Genomic DNA, 13,388 nt, shown 5'->3' on the forward strand with positions numbered 1-13,388 from the left:
ACTATGTTAATTGGTGTTTTGTTAGTAGGCAATTTCTAAAGTTGGATAAGTTTGGGATGGTCTGGCCGGTATTTCTTCCGTAAATTCTGCTATTTTTAGTGCATGAATTTGAGAATGAAACATTTTCAGAAGCACATTTATCATGTTATTGCAGAAATGCCTGTATGCTGCCTTCCCACTCGTAACCATGGAGAAATTATTCATGCTCTGATCGAACGCTAATTCCCCCACGTGTGGAATGTATTCCAGCCCCCTTTTCAAGGACACTGCTCCAGCAATTATCCTTGTCCTACCTCATGAGTTTTTCGCCTTTCCCGGAACATTCTCTTCAATATGAAAAACATGCTGTTACTTCTCCCACCTTAAAAAAAATATATCATTCTCTTGATTCCATATCCCTTACCAACCTACTAACTCCATTCTTTGCTCTCTTTTCATCGCGAGTCGTTTGTATTCATTACCTCCAGTTTTTCCCGTATTTTCTCTTAATTCCAATCCAGTGTGACTTTGCTCCTTCCCCACGCCACCAAAACTCTCATGGTCAAGGTCACTAATGACCTCATTGCTAAATCCAAGGGTCAATGTCTAGTCCATAGCCTCTACTCATTTGCCTTCCAGGCAACCACTCGCTTTTCTCCTGCTCCCTTGCAGATTCCTTCCCTTCTCCTGACTTCTTAGTGTGGAGGAACCTGGGCCTCAGCCCTGTTCCTCTTCCCTCTTCTCCTCCATTTAGTCCTTTGGTGATCCCATCCAGTTTCATGGCACCAGTATGCTGAAAAATCCCCAAATTTGTATCTCCAGGGCAGAACTTTGTCTTAAACTTCAGACTCATGTATTCAATTGCCTACTCAACACCCCCACTGGGATGTTTAATGCACATCTCAAAGTCAGCAAGTCTAAAAATGAGCTTCTGCCATCTCACACCCAACCCACCCCCTCCGCAGCCTTTTTCCCCCATCAATTGATGGAAGCACCCTACTCAGGGGAATTGGCCAAGTATCTTAGAGTCACTCCTGCCTCCTCTCCACCTATCACACCACTTATCAAACACAGCTGCAGATACTGCTGGTTTAAGAAATGAAATATATTTCAGAATCCAGCTGCCTCTTACCACCTCTGCTGCTACCACCCTGGGGCAGGCTACCATTTTCTCTTGCCTGGATTATTGCAAAAAGCTCCCAACTGGTCTACTTCCATCTTTGCCTCCCCACACTACAGTCATCACAGTGGTTCTATAAAATGTATGTTAGATTTCTACTTGTTCAAACCTGTCTGGTAGTTTTAAGTCAAAGAGAGTCCTCCTAGCGATCTTCAAGGCCCTGTTTGGTCTAACCTGCCACTGCCACCTGCCACTGACTTGCTCTTCAAGCTCTCCTCCCCCCTCACTCACTCTGCTCCAGCCCGATTTCCTCTCTGCTGATCCTCAGATACATCAGGCATGCTCTTGCCTTACAGCCTTTGCAACTGGCTATTCCATGTGCCTGGAACACTGTTCCATGTCCTTTAAATATTTGCTCCAATCTCCCATTCTTAATGAGGCTTGACCTATTAATGCTTTTATAAAAAGAGCAAACTTTATTTTCCATCATGTTGGAGGATACTGGCTGGATTCACATTGTTATTATTCCCATTAATGTTTTATATAACTTGGGACATATAAAAGGTATTGCAAATAAAAATTATTTTTATTCCAATGGAGAAGAAAATTACATGTTTAAAAAATCAAGTTTAATATCAAAAGAAGTAACACATAAAAGTTTCTACATTTAGAAAAAAATCTGACCGTGAAAACATCACCAACCTTGTGATGACTGCAATATACTTTATGTGAACCCCTGAAAACCTCTGTTCCAAGTTGCGGCTTCTGCTCAGAAATAGTGCAGGCAGGGCAGAACTTTTCATCCTTCCGACAGAATACGAAGTTTAAGGGCCCTTTGGTATAAATGTTCATTCACTGGTCTTGGTCGGCAACTTTTAGCTCTTTAGGGTATAAAGCTGAACTCTACTCAGAACCTGCGTCCAGCCGCCACACCTCCTGTCCTCAGGGGAGTCTGTTTCCTTGGGACTCTGGGGCCCTATCAGGGTCCCAAGACAATCACCTTCCCTGCTGTGCAGCTGCCCTGGGACGACTTGATCCTGGCTTACAGCCACAAGCCTGCTAGAGTCCCAAAGAGTGCGACTTCCTGTATTTGTATATGAACGCATCTGTCCTTCCAAGGCTAACTTGGTAGCATTCCATCAGCACTAAAGAGCCAAACGGTGGCATTTTGTCTAAGCCCCCCTGGCTAATGGCTTCGGATGAAGATGACACTGTGTCTGATAGGTCAGTCTTCTCTCCAGGATTCAAGCACTTCTCGATTCCAGGTTCATCTGTGTGGCTGCCCTTGGAATTCAAAGGGATACCGCTCTGTTCACAATCTTGGAGGCGTTTGTGGTGATCTTCGCTGAGCAACAACACAATGGTTCCACCAACGTGGAGCACTCTTGACAAAAAAATGGTAATTAGCATGAGTATTTCTTTCTTTTTAGACAACAAACAATCCCACTTTATTTTAAATATTTGGTGTTTTTAATTTGAAATTTAATTTTATCTATTTAAACACAAGGATTTTGATAATTAGGTAGTATCTTCCATAATGCATATTCATTATAGTAATTACAGAATCACTAGCACAAATCTGCTTTAATTATCTATTTTTACTCTACTTAAAAGGCAAGCCTCAAAGTAATTCATAGTCACATTCTAATAAGTACAAAGGAAAAGGCAAATGAAAGAATCCTAACGAATCAGCATATATTAGAGGTAGTAGGCTGTTGGCAGAAGAAAATCACCAGAAAGAGTGAGGACATGCACAAGGGAAGGACAACAGGGAAGACCCTGAGATGCAATCACTTGCGCAAATTCTGCAGAGCACGTCTATGTGGAGAAAGTGACCAACACCACAGTACCGGGAGTTGCTAAAGAGATTACTGACAGTGGGAGAGAGGCCAGCAAAGAGTTAAGGAGGGTGGCAAATGGCAAAAGGCAAGTCCGAGGTGCCCCAGGAGCGCATTAGGTGGGTCCCAAACCCGCGCTGTGTGTTAAGGACAAGCAGAAGCGAGGCGGGCCAAGTGACAGAGAGGGACTGGAGCAAGGCAGGCAGCTGGAGGCAGAAAAGCAGCAGACAGGAAGACTGCAGGAGGGGGAGGCACTGAAAGAAATTCAGCAGGAGGGTGAATGAGAGGCGGTGGGAGGAGGAGGGAGGGAAAGAGCCTGTTGGAATGTGTGGAGGGACCGAAGGAACAGGGCAGGGTGAATTCCAATCCACAGTTGGATAAACAGCCTGGAGGCAAGGAGAAGACCAGGGCTCAGCGGTAGAGGTTTTCAATAGTACACAGTAGATAAAGCCATGATGGTGGAGGACAGCATGGATCATGGGTGGGGTGGGGTGGTGGCAGTACCGAGTGAGAAGAGAACAAGGGCCAAGGAACAGAGACTTCATGTTTAAGGGAGGAAAGAGGAGGAAGGGTCCATAATCCTACGAGAAAGTCTGGACAATAGTGATGGCATGGAAGCCAAAGGTGCACACTTTCCAGAAGGGAATGGTCTCAACAGTGTTTAATGTGGCAGGACTAACAAGTGACTAGGATTACAACATGTCATTAGTGAACCTGGGCACAGCAATCTTGGTTGAGGGCAGGAGCAAATGCTGGTCTGCCAGAACTGAAGGGGGACTGGAAGGTGAGGAAGCAGAGATGTCAAGTGTAGACTATTCTTTCAATAAGTTTGGCTGTCTAGGTAGGGAAACGGGTGACAGCTTGAAGGCCAGGAGTTACAGGGAATCTCCCCCACACCCGACAAAGATGTCAGGAGCTCAAGTAGCTTTCCCTCATCTAAACAATCAGTGAATCAAGACAAGTTTGTCTCCAAACTACACTGTATTATGCTACACTGCCTGTATAAAACCTCAAACTATGTAAAAAGTAAAAAATCAAACCACAAAGGCTGTGGGCAGGTGTCAGGGAGGCATGGTCATAGACGTTCCTTCTGTCCAAATACAGACACGGATCCTACTGAGGCCTTCAGATTAGGGGGGAAATCTTGAATACCTTCCGGAAAGTTCCAGGCTAACTGTAAGTCATTGCTCACACATACTAGTATTTCACCATGAGCTGGCTTCATAGTATGGCTGGTGAATTACCTAGTTAGGCACAAAGGCTGTGGTTATTAACTCTGGCTGCACAACAGAATCAGCCCGCGAGTGGTTAAGAAATACACTCACATTCTACTCCAGACCAATTAAATTGGAGCCTCAGTGGGGAGGGGTGGAGAATGAGTGTCGGAGTTTTTCAAAAGCTCGTGAAATGGTTTTAATATGAAGTCAGGGTTGCAAAATCTGCTTGAGGGGAACGTGTACAGGAGCTGAGGAAATGTCTGAATTATAGGTGTTGCCCAGAAAGAAAGACCTCACGTAATATGTCAAGGGTTAGGTAACCGTGCAGCAGAGGAGGTTGCTTAGAAATAAGATAATCCACAAAGGAGTGTGGAGCACCCAATTCACACAATGGAGCTGAGATGGCTCTTAGTTGGACTCAGACTTCATGTCAAACTTTAATTTTTCTTACGGAATGTCAGCCTTGACACTGAATTTTCTCCACCCAAAACCCATGGCTCATTTTTTCTATTGGTGACATTATTTATATACAGGCTCTCGAACATCTATGTTGTCTTGCTCTATCAAATGTCCAACTGAGACAATTTCATGAACTGACCTCTCAGTCATATCTTTTTATTCCTCCATGTGTTCTAGGTTCTCTCTTTTCTCAACTTCAATGATCAGAAAACAGGCCTCACTGTTTGAACTCCTCAAAGAAATACTTTCACTGAATTAGATTCCCTGAAGCCGACCTTAGAAACCACGACATGAATAAAACACTTCTGCAACTTCATTCTCCAATCAGCAGTGTTGTAACCTCTCTCTGTTACTGAATGTTCCTTATGGGAACTGTTGTGTGGTTTAGTAGCTGGGATCTTGAGAAAGTTCATCTTTCCGGGTCCCAGTTTCTCATCTGTAAAGTGTGGGGGATTAGCACACAGGAGGCAGGGTTTTTGTGAGGCTTAGAAGTAGACACGTAAATTACTTACCTCAGTGAGTAAAATACACGTCACTATTTCAGATGCTCAAATTTCAGGCAATAATGACAAATTAGTATCTTTTTCAGAATAAAAGTTGTAATAGTGTAGGATGATATAGAATAACTATTTCAATTATAAGCTTCTGATTTGAAACATTAGAAAATTGAACTACAAAAGCTTTGGGGGGAATTACTAAGATGCAATCAAATCTTAACTGAAGAACTAGGATGTATTTTGGTCAAATGCCCCATAACTCAAAAATTATATAAATAAACTCAACAACTTACCTCTCCATTTCTTGTAGAATGTTTTTGATGTCCTTCCCTAACTTAAACTTCTTCCCAAATGGAATGTCAGAAATAATAGTATCGACACTCTCTGAGGGCAGTGGCAATTCTGAAATACAGAACCAGAGAATCTGGTTACATTAAGTTCAAATATTTACAACCTAAATAAGAGAAAATTGAAGTACGTAGAATTATTTTTGTATATTAAATAAAATTTAGGGTTGCTAACATTGTTTCCAAGAAATTATAAGTTTCCAAAAGGCTTTCCACTAAATAGTAAACGGTAAAGTTATTATATTCTGTTCTTTGAAAACTGGTTTTTCTGTTATGATAAAATGACATAAATTAAGCAGAATCGTAAATTAATCAGAAAATTGAATTCGCTAAACATATTACATGACTAGAAAGTTGCCAGAACCAAGAAGAAATACATTAAATTGTCTACAAGAAACTTCTACAAATGATATTCTGTAACTTTCATTTCTCTCCTCACAGTTACATATACAATTTTGCATGTGTAGATCTATTTGCTTTTAAGGGAGATGATCTCAGCTTTCACTGAAATTTTAAAGGAGACCCAAAAGGTTAAGAACATCTAGTTCTAAGGTCAGAGGAAAGGCTAAACAAATCAACAAAATGAATATTATCCTAACAAAATTAAATATAGTGTTTGATTACTAAATCTAATTTTTTTCTCATGTTTACATTCCTCAGAAATTAGATTATCAGAAGGTAGTACACATAATCTTAACTTCCACATTTTCTGAGTATACTTCTCATTTTTTACTTATTTTACTTGCCACCCATCATGTAAATTAGATATTAATAAGGTAGATGTCCCAACTTTTTTTTTTTTAAGATTTTATTTGTCAGAGAGAGTGAGCGAGCAAGGGAACACAAGCAGGGGGAGTGGCAGAGGGAGAAGCAGACTCCCCGCTGAGCCAGGAGCTGGATGTGGGACTTGATCCCAGGACCCTGGGATCATGACCTGAGCTGAAGGCAGATGCTTAACTGCCTGAGCACCCAGGCATCCCCATTATTAATAAGGTAGATGTCCCAATTTTCATTTTGAATAGCATCTAATTCTGTAAAAATATAATAAAATTTAAATAATCTTTACTATTTTGAATACCATATCAATTTTTGTTGGCTGGAAATTTAAGAACAAAACAAAAAGTCCCATTACCTGAGAAAGTCTAATGAACACTTGATAATCTCACCTAGTTCTAACCCTTGCTCGAGATTAGTAGAAGAAAGAATAGGTTGTTAGAAAAAGTTTCAGGATAATATTCTTTCAAAGCCAGGCAGGAATTCTTTTTTTTCCTAAGTCATATATTTCTTAAAAGATTTATCTATTTATTTTAGAGAGCGGAGTTGTAGGGGGACAGGACAGCCTAGTAGGAGAGGGAGAGAGAATCTCAAGCAGACTCCGTGCTGAGCACGGAGCCTGATGCGGGACTTGATCTCATGGCCCTGAGATCACGACCTGAGCCAAAAACCAAGAGTTGGTTGCTCAACTGACTGCACCATCCAGGTGCCCCCAAGTCATACTTAAACTTCATGCATTTAGTTTTAGGATGTTGATATAGGACATGTACATTTAAATAGTTTCTATACTTTTTGCAGAACTACTCAAGGCAATGTACAGTGAAGGCAATCATGGTTATTGGATGATTTATACATGAGAAACCACAACAGTTTACTCTTGAGTTTGAGCCCACATCTTTCTTTTGCATTCACGCACACACACACACACACACACACACACACACACGCACGCACACACACACAATTAGCTGCCCAATTTGTTCAGGTTTGGTTAACATTTTTTTTCTTGTCAGTCTCTCTTTTTATTTGCAACTTTCCTACTGTGTATTATATAATTTGCTAAGCTGCTTTAAATAATTTTAGAAGTTGAAGGAACAAACTTAACAGACTAGTTCTTTCTAAAAGTTCTAGAACTAAGCACTGTCCAGTAGAACATAAAATAAGCTTTTGTGGATGTGTGTGAGAGTGCAGGCAGGCCCTGGTATCAGACAGCTTTCATTTGGCTCTGCCACTAACTAGGGGACTTTGGGAAATTACTGTGTTAGTTTCCTCATCTGTAAAGTGATAAGAGTACCTATCTCTGAGGTTTACAAGTGAGGTCATTTATGGAAAGCATTTAGAACGGTGCCTGACACAGAGTGAGCACTCAATTACGGTTAGGTCTTGTTGTGGTTAGTATGTACAATGTCCTCTCTGGGCGTACAGGCGGGTGACAGCCGGGGGAGACCAGTGGGCCGGAATCCTTCAAAGCAGCTCTGCGGGACACAACACGTCCTTCCCCCCACTCCTCAAAGGCCATGCGGGGCAAGGGCTTCCAGACGGGCCTCTTTCCTACTCCTTTCCTCCCACAGTGGTTCTCAGGGCCACAGTATCTCCCGGGCAGAGTCATCAGGGGCTGCCAGCAGCAGCAGTGTCTCCTAGGAAGTACAAATGCAAATCCTCTCCCCCTTCATCCCAAACCTACTGTCTAGTGTGTTTCAGAATCGAAGGAAGGGCTGGTGAAACAAAGGCTGTTGGCCCCACCTCCAGGGTTTCTGGTGAGGAAACTCCTGAAATCAGGAGCACCTGACCATGATTTTCAACACAGTAAAATCTTTTAAATTATTAAATGCTTTTGAACTGCCTGCGAACAAAGAGTTTGCCTGTAACTAAGGAGATAAAATTCTGAAATAGAAACATAGCTCAAAAATGTAAAAATCATCTTTTTACAACTCAGCAGGATGATTCAAGAAGATGAAAAAAATTTAACGTACTGGTGTGTCTTGAACAAAAGAGCTGCTCTATTTCTCCTTCCTTCCAGGAGAAAAATGGGTAAGAACTGCTTAAAACTCAGGATTATGGCCCTAATATATTTTCTTCCAATACATTTTAAAAGCCTTCAAGATACCCTTTTGTGCATATATTTAGACAAATGACTAAATAAATTGAGGTCTTCCACAAAATTGGGCACACCTTTCTATTTTTTTTCCTCATGTTTGAACTGTTTGTTCTGTTGAACTGTTCAAACATACTGTTTGAACATTCTTTCCACTGTCCAGATTTATCACATTCGTATTCTGTCCTGTATCTGTAATTCTCATACTTTGTTTAAAATCAGTTGTATATTCAAGTTGATTCAGTCCTCATAACCAATCACTTTGTCTTGCTTTCTCTATTCTTCAGTTGATTTATCTCTTAGATGTTTGCATTTTATTAAAATTTTCCCCTAAAGGATTTATTAGTGAAATGATGCCTGAACTTTTTATTTTTAAAGATTTTACTTATTTTATTTTTAGAGAGAGAGTCAGAGAGCACGTTTGTGAGTTGGGGGGGGTACGGCGGATGGGGGTGGGGAGGGAGAGAATCTTAAGTAGACTCTGTGTTGATCTCACCATCCTGAGATCATGACCTGAACCGAAACCAAGAGTTGGACTCTTAACCAGCTGAGCCACCCAGGCACCCCGCCTGAACTTTTTTATATTTGAAAATGTCTTTGTACTAAAATGACATTTTGGATGGGTATATTTTTGGGGCCACACTTGGTGTCAATAACCTTAAGAGCCACTATTCTATTGACTATACTGCTCTATAACTTCCTGTTTCTTTCCATTGTGGCCAGATTTTTATCTTTATTGCATATAGATTATGCCCTTTGTTTGATTGTTGCTGCTGATTTTTTTCCTTCTATTTTTTACTATTCCTTTTCTTATTTCAATAAGTGCAGGAGAATACAAATCCTTCAATAAAGTTTCCCTCTGTCATCTTAATCCAGAAGCTCATAATTAGTCTTAAATATGCAAAATGTAGTTTGGCATCTGGAACTGGCGACCTTTTACTATACAGTCCAAACAGGAGCATTTTCAAGAACAAGATGATTACATACTTTTTGAAATACTTATTGTCTGACAAATTGGTTATTACAGGGGACCGAAAAATAATATCTGGGCACCCTGAAATAAAAAAACCCCACAACTTTTAAGATATTATTTTAACATTAAAATTAACAAGTAAAATGATTTTTTGTGGTCTGTATTCTTATGCTGATTAGTTTCTTGGATGTATCAGTCTCTTGTGCTCACTTCTGCAGCACATATACTAAAATTGGAACGATGTATCAGTCTCTAATCCCATGTCATCATATTTTTCTAAAGAATGCAGTATTTTTTTTTAAGTAGGAACTTCAAATTTTCTCATAAAATTGCCTGTAATACTCTTCAAAGTTTCACTTTTATGGTTAATAAACTTCTCTGTAGACTCTAATATTTTTATTTGAGAAAATACTTTCTTTACAGGTTCTGAAGTAACAGTAGAGCTCAGAGCAAATTCTGCTAACTGGAGGATACTCCCAATTCTATTTCTTTCATAAGGAGAGTGTAAATATTTCAGCCCTCCATTTAGAGTATCTCCATTTAGAGTGCCTTTGACAAACATTTTCACAACACAAAGCTCAAATAAATTGTCTCTACTGTTCTTTTAATTGGTTTACCACGTGTAGAGGCTGCAGAATCTAAGCTCTTCTCACTTTGATTCCATTCCATTCTAGAATATACATTTATCCAATTAAAGAAAGCCATTAGAAGATTCTTCCTATAAGATATCAAAGGTGTATTTATAGAATTTCAGAATTAAATGTTGTGCATTATTGAGCTCTCAGTTTTAATTTGTTCATTTCTTCCTTGGTGTTTTCAGGGATTTTAATGTTTTTCATAACTGCAATTCATCAAAAATCGCAAAAACTTAAGTTTTGGGGCATTACATTTGTTAAATTCTTTGATTACAGATTTCCAATGGATTTTTTGAAAAATGCAACCTCAATAAGCCTATTGGTTTATTTAAGAAAATGTTTATAGGACAATTGTAGAATACTCTGGCCAATCCACAAAGCCATTCTTTGAAGGCTTAAAAATTTTTAAACCCATCTGATGATGGGCAAGGAAATAAAATGTGTTCTGTTATGTTGAAGATTTTTTTTTTTTTTTTTTTGGCAACCATCTTCATCACAAATAGTTTGCAGGTCATTTACTCAATATATATTTAAAAAAATGTTTCTTGGAAAGTTTATTATCTTGATAACTTAAGTTTCTATTTCATTTATAGAATATCAGAGCTTGTTTGAAGATAATTATGAATTATGTGGGTACCACGCCTAATTCCATGTACATGCTTCATAGATTTCGTTAGTAGAATATTAATTACCACTAAATACTGCATAAACAGACACACATGCAGTTCTGAGCTCAATTTACAGGAGCACTCACAATTATGAAAGATGTTATCTTTGACAGAAAAAACTTCCTAAATTTCTAAGAACTGGGAAAAAGACAAGCTAAACCACCACTGGAAGAGATAATGCATTTTCTTTTTGAAGCTTCTGATAACACTGATGCAAACCTGGCAAAATTTAACTGTCTGCAAAAGTCTACTAATGGAACCAACAATTTAATAGCTATAGTTTCATTTTGTTTATGTACATAAGAAGACTTGGAATTGAAACTGAGCAAAATTAATTTAGAATAGTCATTTGATCTAAATGAAAAGTCATGCTTCACAGAATGAGAGTTAAATACATTTTCTTTAGCTGCCTTTGATAAATAGCTGTCTTTGGGCTCAGTCTCCTTAAAATAACTATTATGTTTTGAAGTAAATGCTAGATGCTCCTATAAACAGATCTGTTTCATTTGATCAGTGATATCACCATGGCCCTCACAGTGGATGATAAATGTCAACAAACATTTTACTTAAGTAATGTGTTCATCAGCTTTCTTGAGAAATGGAAACTCTGTATTAACTTTCTCATTAAACATGTGCTTTAAAAAACTTATTACTGCTGAGTTCATTACAGAATACAAGTGTTATCAAATAATTAAAAAGGATTAGTACCATACAACAAACTATAAAGCCATTATACCAAAAAACACTCAACTCTCTGTGGTAAGCTTCTTATTCCCTATTTCCACATACTCCACATACACCTAACCCATCACTTCCCACATTTCCTCGATTCCCCAAATGGGCAGCTTGGCAGCTTCGTAAGTCTTGCGTAACACGGCACGGGCCACAAGACATGTGGCTGGAGCACCAGGGCCCAGGCCAGCAAGGCAGGATGGATACTGGAGAAAAACTCACACTGATATGAAAGAAAATGCAACCACCACATTATGGGCAGCTTCTGGGTGTACTGAAAAAAGGATGCTTTACTCCTTCAAGGGTTGAAATGAATGACACCTGAGAACAAAGCACAGCTGTTAACAATAAGCTTGTTATAAACTCTCACCGAAGTAATGTGTGACAGACTATATAATGTCTAATTGGAAGTGAAAACATTCCTTTTTTCACCTGTCAACAATTTTGTCATTTTAACTTATACATGTATTTCTTTTGCTCAAATCTGTATATATGACAGCTCTCTATCTTATCCTAGGAATGTATATGTATCTGTGGATTAACAAAAAACAAAGCCTAACCAATGACTAATTAGTTCCTAAGATAGCCTGTAACATAATACTCATCTGGTTCCAAACTTCATGATAATTAAAACTTAGGAATAAACACAAGCAATTTCTCCATATTAAAGGATCATCTCCTTTTATACCAGTAGAAAGTTACAAAGTAAACCTTACCAAAAAAGTAGAAAAAATACAGTCATTAAAGCACACAAAGAGAACAAAGACTGTGATTCCGCAGAAACAAACTGCGATGGGAGTATTACTAAATTCCTAGACATATCCACATTTACAGAGGTCTTTAACCGTGCTGTGTGTTAGGCAATGTACTCAACGTGCTTATGTGATAAATCTCCACCACAGGCTCTATGAAGCAGGGATTATCTTCATACTGTAGACGACAAAACACAGAGGTCCAGGATTTTGCTGAAGGCCACACACTGGAGAAACAATGGTGGAGCCAGGATTTATACTCGGTCTGTTTGACCCTGAAGTCTCTGCGTGCTCTTACTATAGTAAAAAAGGCGTGAGATCCTCACACCTGTCAGTGTTGAACAAGGGACTGATTCATGGGTCTCAACATTCTAAATTGTGTTTATGATTAAAGCTTTTAAAGGTGAAACCGAATGTCCACCTCTAAAGTAAAGATGTGTAATGAAGGGCTAATTATTAGACAGTTAATACTGGGCCCTATGTACACAAGATATATATGTTTCCCTCTAGGCTGAAATTTAATGTTAAAAGGTTAGGATGATGAAACAATTTAAAATAGATGGTTTATTCTTTCCTCCAGAAAGTTACTCTGAGAACAATACAGAAAAGAACAATCTACAAATGACATAATGTGAAAAATGTTTTATCTCACTAGTAATTGAGGAAAAGTTTGAAAAATGTATCAAATTTCTAGTTTTCCAGGCTGCAATCCTGCAGTAAGATGATACTATCTAGCCTCAACAATGGTTTAGGGAAACGTGCCCTGCTGGCTGCCGCTGGTCTGGGGTAAGCTAGCACAACTTTGATTCTCAAGTGCTCTCCTCACCCCCAGGCCTCCTTCCCTTCTCTCTCTGTACTCATTTCCTAGGTGATCTGGATTTAAATGTTACCTATACTGACGATGCCTCACTTCGCCTCTACACTCCAGATTTGGGTATGGGGCTACTAACTTGCCACCTTCTCCACTTTGTGCCTCACGATCACGTGGAACTTAGGCCCCAGAACTCCAACTTGTTCCCCAGCAGTTTTCCCGACTCAGTGAACGGCAACCCCACCCTCCAGCTGCTCAAGCCAGGAAGTTGAGTCATTCTTGGTCTTTTTCTCACATGCCACATTCAACCCAACAATAAATCCTACTCGTTCTACCTTCAAAAATTAAGTATCTGACCTCTCCTCAACACCTCCATGAATAGCACTCGGGCCCAAGCCCCCTCATTTCTGACTGGATTATTGCGATAGCCTTAACTAGTTTCTTTGTTTCCTGTTTCCATCCTCCCTGCTATCATCTATTCTTAACATGGC

General features: G+C 39.4%; 1 protein-coding gene across 5 annotated transcripts in view; it reads right to left on the reverse strand.

The window, feature by feature from the left end:
* Window positions 1–1,574: 1,574 nt before the first annotated feature.
* Window positions 1,575–13,388, reverse strand: part of THUMPD2 (THUMP domain containing 2) — a 38,442-nt gene continuing 26,628 nt past the window's right edge. For 4 of the 5 annotated variants that reach the window (XM_027623987.1, XM_027623988.1, XM_027623989.1 and 1 more), the window contains 2 exons: window positions 5,404–5,512; window positions 1,575–2,483 (listed from right to left, as the gene is read on the reverse strand). In XM_027623987.1, coding sequence (XP_027479788.1) covers window positions 2,159–2,483; window positions 5,404–5,512 — 434 coding nt within the window. In that variant the 3' untranslated portion in view covers window positions 1,575–2,158. The remainder of the gene's footprint in view (window positions 2,484–5,403; window positions 5,513–13,388) is intronic. The other variant, XM_027623991.1, reaches the window with a different exon arrangement.

The sequence above is a fragment of the Zalophus californianus genome, chromosome 8 (assembly GCF_009762305.2).
Source record: "Zalophus californianus isolate mZalCal1 chromosome 8, mZalCal1.pri.v2, whole genome shotgun sequence".
Classification (NCBI taxonomy): domain Eukaryota; kingdom Metazoa; phylum Chordata; class Mammalia; order Carnivora; family Otariidae; genus Zalophus; species Zalophus californianus.